The sequence below is a fragment of the Asparagus officinalis genome, chromosome 1 (genome assembly GCF_001876935.1).
Source record: "Asparagus officinalis chromosome 1, Aspof.V1, whole genome shotgun sequence".
Lineage (NCBI taxonomy): Eukaryota > Viridiplantae > Streptophyta > Magnoliopsida > Asparagales > Asparagaceae > Asparagus > Asparagus officinalis.
Window position 1 is genome coordinate 1,568,375 of NC_033794.1, and position 7,936 is coordinate 1,576,310.

The 7,936-nt window shown below is 36.5% G+C and overlaps 1 protein-coding gene across 1 annotated transcript in view; it reads right to left on the reverse strand.

Annotated features, from left to right (window-relative positions):
• LOC109829059 overlaps positions 1 to 1,738 on the reverse strand; it is a 9,989-nt gene extending 8,251 nt beyond the window's left edge. The window contains exon 1 of the mRNA XM_020396133.1: positions 1,472 to 1,738. Coding sequence (XP_020251722.1) covers positions 1,472 to 1,738 — 267 coding nt within the window. The remainder of the gene's footprint in view (positions 1 to 1,471) is intronic.

The following is a 7,936-nucleotide window of genomic DNA, read 5'->3' on the forward strand; positions in this document are numbered from 1 at the left end:
GGAGGAGAGAGGGGGCTAGGGTTTTGGGAGGGGGGGGGGGGTTTTTGGGGGGGATTTTGAGAGAGGATCAAGAAATTGAAAATATCGAGTTGGCTCCTTGGCTCTCTCGGGATTTAGAGAGAGAAAGCGAGGGAAGAGAGGAGAGAGTGACAGGTAGAGGGGGTTACTAATCGCTCTCTCTCTCTCTCTCTCTCTCTCTAATTAATAGGAGGTTGTTTATACTTTCCCGGGCTATTAGGAGTGGATTTGGGGATTTGGGCCGGGGAATTTATTAACCATTGGGTAATAAATTAAGGCTAAATATCAGAAAACTCCCATCAACTTTGCACCATTATCAAATCTTTCAAAATATAAGAAAACCCCTTAAACTTAGAGTTTATTAAAAAAATCTAATTTAATTTTTAACAACTCCTTTGGTACGTGGAAATTGGATCGATTGAGAACGAACGGAATGGAGCAAGAAATGAAATGTAATGAATGTAAGAATGGAATGTTTTGGGCGCAGTCAGAAATTGAAGTGGAAATAAAGATCATTTCATTTTTATTTTATTTTATTTTTTGTATGAATAATTAATAAATAATTTGGGAATATTTTGAATGAATAATAATTTTTTTCCATTCCAACCTAAGCGGTAATGTATATTCCCTACCGACTCATTAAGAGTGTCCACGAGGTAATGATTTAGTAGTGGGGAATTCTAGCTTCTAAAAATTTTGTGGGCTTGGTATCCATAAAAACCACGTTTAAAATAGGTCAAATCAATAAAAAACACCTTTGAATTTTTTTTATACATAAACCATCTTATAAGTGGGTTTAGTTTTTAATAAATCACTTTTTATTAAATTTTGCTCAATTAAAACCGCAGTTGCCTAAATTACTCTCATTAATTACACATGTAGTTGCGAAACACATGTTAAGCACATGTAATTGATGAGAATGGTTTATATATTTTAGGTATTAATTGAACAAAATTTGATGAAAAGTGATTGATTAAAAAGCAAAGCTACTCGTCAGAGGGTTCATGTATTAAAAAAATTCAAAGGTGCTTTCTAAGGTTCGAACTATATTTTTAAAGGTGGTTATTCATTGAAAAAACCTAAGTTAATCAGAAGGTAAGCATTGGCAAAACAACCCCAAGAGAGAACACATATTTTAGGGAATGAAAATATATTTAATCCCTTTTTCTAAAACCACAAATGTGGCAATGTTTTATTCTTTTAAATCATATAGAAAGTGTTACAATCCCGCCTCCCTCCAAAAAGAATTAAAGCACGTGTCGTTTATTATTCTTGTTCTTCTAACGGATTGTAAGCTTAATTTTTTGGGAGGTAAGTTACAAATAAACCCCTTCATTTATACCTTTAATTAATAGCAAATAATCCCATTCAACTTCATTTGTTAGCAGTGGCGTAGCCAGGAATTTTTTTTGCCCTGGCAAAAAATCGCTGGGCTACGTCACTGCCATACTACCTCCATCACCAGCGTCCTCCTTGGTTTCCACGCGAAGACGAGCAACATGAGGACGGTGATCCAGATCACCACCGTGGCCGGAACAGCGACGGAGAGGGTGGCGCCCATGGAGAGGAGGCCGAAGACGCCGCCGTAGAGAACGGAGGCGTAGAGGGCTGGCCAACCGACGGAGAAGTAGGAGCTGGGATGTAAAGAGCCGGCCGTTTTCTTGCCCTGGGCAGCTGCCCAGGGCAAGAGTACCCTGGCTACGCCCCTGTTTGTTAGCATTTCTTTTTGATAACTTAGCTAGCTACGAGTCAAACACAAAGTCATGGGAGTCGTATTGGAACCTCCCAATTGTCTCATCCGTCCGTGTAATTAACACTTAGCATAGTAGATTATCGTTATTAGAAAAATAAATTGCATGTGCCAACCATCTCCCTCTCATGCGTTAAGAGGGCTATAAGCCTTAAATAATTAAGTCAAGGGAAATTATATGGTGGCTCAAAAGTGTAGAAGAGGGGGATTATATATTTACAATTTATTCTTTTAAATACTTGATAATTAACTATTGTTTTCTTAATATGTACTCCCAAAACCCTTGCAAACAAAGTCTGTTACTTTGCTCTTCATGTTAAGCTCGTGAAAGGAGTTGCATCAGTAGTACGCTAACTTAACTTCATTTGGTTGTCAGTAGCAATTGGTTTCGTCCACATCCTAAATGAATTCATCATGAAGTCTTTATCTTCTATAATTGGTAGCGCATCAATCTATATTGAGCAACGCACTACCCTTCTTATTTCTTATCTAGCGTAGAGATTTTACTTGTCAAGTCTCTCTAACATCTATAAATAAATGTACTCATGAATTAGTGAGAGTTATCTTTCTCCTCAATATTCGTGCTCTAACAATTATAAAGAGTATTTTGGTAATCTTGTCAGATTTAATTAGAAGTTTCATGTTCATTTTCTTCCACGTGTAAATGTTGAGTGGTATGGATCAGATATCCCTTTTTTTCCTTGGTTATGTGGAGTAATCAATTTGAAACCTCAAACTTTTTAATCACGAAAATTTTGAGAAAAAAATAATAATTAATAAATCAACTTTTTCTGTCCATTTTTGGTCTTCTAATCCCAACATTTCATATACAATTTAAGAAGCTTGAGAAAAGATAACAAGTATTAGAAATCTAGGATGCTAGAATAAGTTTCATACAAATTAGATCTTTTTAAACAAGATATTACCAAATATCTAATGGGATAACTCGCCAATCCAATATTTTACCAAAATTGGATCCTCTCCATTATAAAAAAAAATAGCGAAGAGATCACTGTTTTTTTGGTTTGATGAGGGAACTTCCCCACGATCCTTCAAACCACATGTATCAAACCAACAGGTGTGGCTAAGAGGCACCCCCCAAACGCACGACATTGCGTATTTCAGGGAATTAAATTCCTGTGGATGCTCACCGGGAGCGTCAAACATGAGATCTTGGAGTACTACTCATAGGTAGCTTACCAGTTTAGCTAAACTCTCTTGAGTGGAGATAACTATTTTTAATCTTAATTGTTAAATATTTAATAAGTGATTATGATACATTCAAAATATAACACTCATTATACCTATTGTATTGCACACATTCTTAATTTGCACTAAAAAATAAAATTATAATCACCTACTAAATAATCAAAATGAGCGGACCCACCTTAGAAGAACGGGTGTTATGTGACACCACTTTCCTCCGTCGCATTCCCCTATAAACTAAGGACATGTGTGCTTAGAGGTGGAGAGGTCCCAACTTAGGAGGTTCGATTTTGAAGAAGACAAGTGGCGAGTTTTTGTTTGCTTGCTTCTTCGGGTGGAAGAAGAGGAAGGAACAACAATGACACTATTTTCTTTTGTTTTCAATAGAGTCTAAAAGAGAACTCGAAGTGGAGGGAGGGTAATGAACAATATTTATTTTGTATTTTTTGTTGAAAAAGTTAGGGGGCTAAAATATCAGAAGTCTATAAAGTAACACATATTTTCTAATAAAACCTAAAAACTGACACCGACAATAATAAAACCTAAAAACATTTAACCAATAATGCCTACTCCGGTAGCTAGCTAAAATTTTGATTTGAACGGCAAAATTAATGAGAGAAGAGAGAGAGGTTGATGTTAAAGTAAGAGAGAGAGAGTATTGCGTAAATTTTCCCTTTAGGGGCTGTTTGGTTCGTTTTTTAACTCGGTGGAAAAGTTTTACACCTCCTCCACATCATATTTTTCGTGGCCATATAGGATATAAGTTTTTCGTCTATTTTTTTCCCATCTTTGGTTCGCTAGGGTTGAAGAAGGGAAACTCGGTGAAAATCGCCGACACATCAAATTTTTTTCTTTCCCCTAATTCTTTCCTCAACCTCATGAAATCGACGAAAACTGCAGCCACGTCAGCTTTTTGCTATATAAACAAAAGTTTTCCCTTTTTTTCCATGCGAACCAAACACAAGAAAAATAAATACATTGGTTTTCCATTATTTTTTTTGTGCGAACCAAAGCGAAACAATTTATTTCTTGGAAAAGTTTGGAAAACTCAAAACTTATGTTTTTGTACATGGAAATGCATTTCCCTATATCTAGAAAACGAACCAAACAGCCCCTTAGTTGAATATTGAGTGTCACATATATTTATACAAGTAGAGGAGGGTGAGGTGTGTTCTCACAACCAATGTGGGACTAAAAACCAACTTCTAACACTATTATCAACACTATTATCAACAGTCCCCTCAAACTCATGTTGGATCAAACAAAGTGAGTTTGCGTACAAGAAACTGGAACCGATGAACATATAAGGTCTTTCTGAAGAAATCTGCAAGCTCGTTGGCGGATGACACATGAGGAAGTAGAATTATCTTATCATTGATAACTTGACAAAATGAGCATCGATCTCAATGTGTTTGATCCTCTCATTAAAATCTGGATTATTAGCAATCTGATGCTCACGTCGGAGACCTACAACGGAGTAATGCCGATGTTGAGACGTTGAGACGTCGAGAATGATTATAATGGCGATGTCGTTACTGACTGTGAAACGACAACGTCGTTTGTTTGAGGCCGAGAGACGGCTTGAAACGACGATACCATTAATTTGAGACCGAGAGACGGTCTTGAAAAACCGATATGTCGTAAAGTTGAGATCAAGAGATGATCTTAAAATGGTAATGCCGTTAAAATATAACCCCGAAGATTAAAATAAAACCCGAAGGCTAAACGAGAACGCGAAATGCGTTAAGAGGTCGTAAAGCGGCAATGCTAAAAATCTGGCAGAGGAACGCAAAAAAACGTTAAACGACTGCAAAGCAGTAAGGCCAAGATTTGGCAAAAGAACACAGAAGCGTAAAAAAAAATTTTATTGAAAGTGAAATAATAACCCTACCTCTGATACCATGTTAAAATAAGAGAGAGAGAGAGAGAGTTTTGGATAAATTTTCCCTTTAGTTGAATATTGAGTGTGTACATATATTTATACACGTAGAGAAGGGTGAGGTGTGTTCTCACAACTAATATGAGACTAAAAACCCACTACTAACACTATTATCAACACTATTATCAACAATTGAGAAGAGGACTAACGTTATAGAAGGAGAGAGAGGAGGAGGTAAGGGTGATGATTTTTGGGAAGAGGAAAGAGGAAAGAGGAGAAGGAGTGGGAGAGGGGAGGATAAAAGGATGAGGCATTGAAAATAATTAAATTTTATAAGTGCAAATCTATAATTGAGGAATATTTGAGGGGTATATATGAAAAAATATTTAAAATTTTCCGCTCAAGTTAAAAATTCGACAATTAGGAGCTTATTAGTTGGATGTGTTAATTGTTAGGTCTTATTCTCCCTAGAGACAGTTTTTAGGCCTTATTGAAAAAATAGATGTCACTTTATAGGCTAATCAGATTTTTAAAGATTTTTTAGCCAAAGGTAGAGCAACAGACTAACAGATCAAAGGCCACGTGAAGTGTTTGGAAATTTTAGATTATTCTAACAGATTTAAGATTGAGAGGAAATAAATGTAAGGCTAGGATTTGATCTAAGATGATCTAAATAAATAACAAAATGAAGAAAATAATGACATAGTTTATTGGTTAGATCTAATAAACTTAAACTTTGGAGAATGATATCCAATATATAGGCCTCAAATATTATCCCTAATATATTTTTAAAATCAAAATCTATTTGCCATTACATGCACCCCTTAATTCCTACTACAATTTGAATTCCATGACTAATCTTATTAATCAAAATTTATATTCAAATCAAACTATAAAATTATAAGAAAATAGACTCATCTAACATAAAATTTAAACTCTTAACAACCCTATTTTCTATTACCTAGAATCAGGTAAGTGAGTTAAAATTGTCTTACATCAGTAAGGATTGAAGTTTCTAAAATGCAACCCACTTTGGTAGTTTCATTGATAATGTGATTGTATAATTTTTCAAAATACAGTTATAAATTTTTGTAAATTATTAACCATGCAGCATCACGTCACTTACTACATTTATTGGATCCGCCTGATAATAAATAGTTATGATTAAGTAGTGATCGCGTCACTATTTTTTTTTTGGGTGTTGCAAAAGATCCAAATCCTATTTTACCCCATATAAGAAGGCTCAAATCCATCTTTTAGCTTAGAGTCAATAATTTGCCTTCTATCGACATTTCTCATTTCCTTTTGTTTTTTCGTATACTCTTTAGTCTTCGAATACTTCATGTCTTTTGACGTAGATATATTCTACAATAGTGCTGCTACAGGAACCTTAAAATAAGGGACCCTACATAGGACATGTGAGGTGTCGCTTCCCTGTCCCGTGATACACTGTTCATGATGTACTGTTTATGAACAGTACATCACAGGACAAGGAGGCGACACCTCACATGTCCCATTCAGGATCCCCTATTTGAGTCCCCTATTTTAGTGTCCCTGAGGCATTTTTCATTCTACAAACATGATATATGGATCAATAATATCATGATAGTCCAGTCATCAGATTCATCATGATTTTTGGTAGTAGATCCTATGAACGCATTGCATAGAACCTAAATTAAGAAAGGATGTTATGGATTAATCAATGTGAACGGGACCGACTAGTTAATTAAACACAGTAAACAAAATGAAATTAAAAGTTCAATTCTTCTGTCAATATGCTAACGTCACACTACACGTAACCCCTACAGCGTCAAAACAGCAGTTTCGTCCAGCGGCGCACATTAGCACTAGGGGGATTTTTTTTTTTAAATTCTCAAATAATAATATTAGCAATTTACAAATATATATACAACGTACATCTCGAAACTCCAACTAGCCTCTAGGCAACCCTCACCGTCACCGGCGGCGACGCCGGCAGCACTTGACGAGAGGTGAGAGTTCCGGTGGCCGGAAGCTTCCTCATCGCCGGCGGAAATCAGAGATCATCAAACGATTCCGTTCGTCGAAATTGAGAGCGCGTAGCTCAAGGGATCGTACTTTGAAATCAGCGGGCTGAAACCCCGCCGGTGATGGTCGGCGGCCGATATCGGTAGATCAGAGTCCGGCACTTGATCCTTGATCTAGCAGCAGGAGAAGCAGATCGAGGATCCGATCTTGCGCTTCAGGGATGGTGAAGGGGGCTCGCAGTCCATTTGCTAGGGTTTCCAAAGATGAGATTTTTAGGGCTTGGGTTTTCGAAAGAGGATTTAGGATGCGGAGACGAGAGGGGGATTTTGGGGATTTTTATAGGTTCGGAGGAGCAAAGGATGAGCGCGACGCGGTTTTTAAACGATAGTATGTTTAATTTTGTGGATAAGCCCCTTAGCTTCTGCTAAATTGTCAATGTCAATCAGTTTCCACGAAATTGCATAGAACAATTTTTCACTTTAGCCCTTTTAAAAAATTTTTATTATTAAAATCGACCCTTTTTTCTTTTATTTACCAAAACCGACCCGATTTCTTGATTAGCGGCTTAATCACATTCCTAATTAGTCGGGGTTGCCAACCCCGACTATTTAGGAGGGTCTTAAACCCTAATTAGAAGCCTTAAACCCTAAAAATTAATATCCTAAATAGTCGGGGTTGGCAACCCCGACTAATTAGGAATGTGATTAAGCCGCTAATCAAGAAATCGGGTCGGTTTTGGTAAATAAAAGAAAAAAGGGTCGATTTTAATAATAAAAAATTTAAATAGGGCTAAAGTGAAAAATTGTTCAATTGCATACAATTAACAGATTATTGTTTTTCCTACTAGAATTTAGAGAGCCCCTAAACTTACTTCGAAAGTGGCTCTCATTTAATTAAAATCTATACGTCTAAACACGCTTTAATTAGATTAAATTAAATTAAATATAGGAAAAGGAAAAGAAAGATGAAGATCTGCAAAAGGTACAAAGGGGAAGGTTCTAAATATCAAAAATCACGAACCCGTGTGCGCGCGGGGGCGGCTTCCCACGTCCGCGGCACAAGAAGCTCAAGGCAGT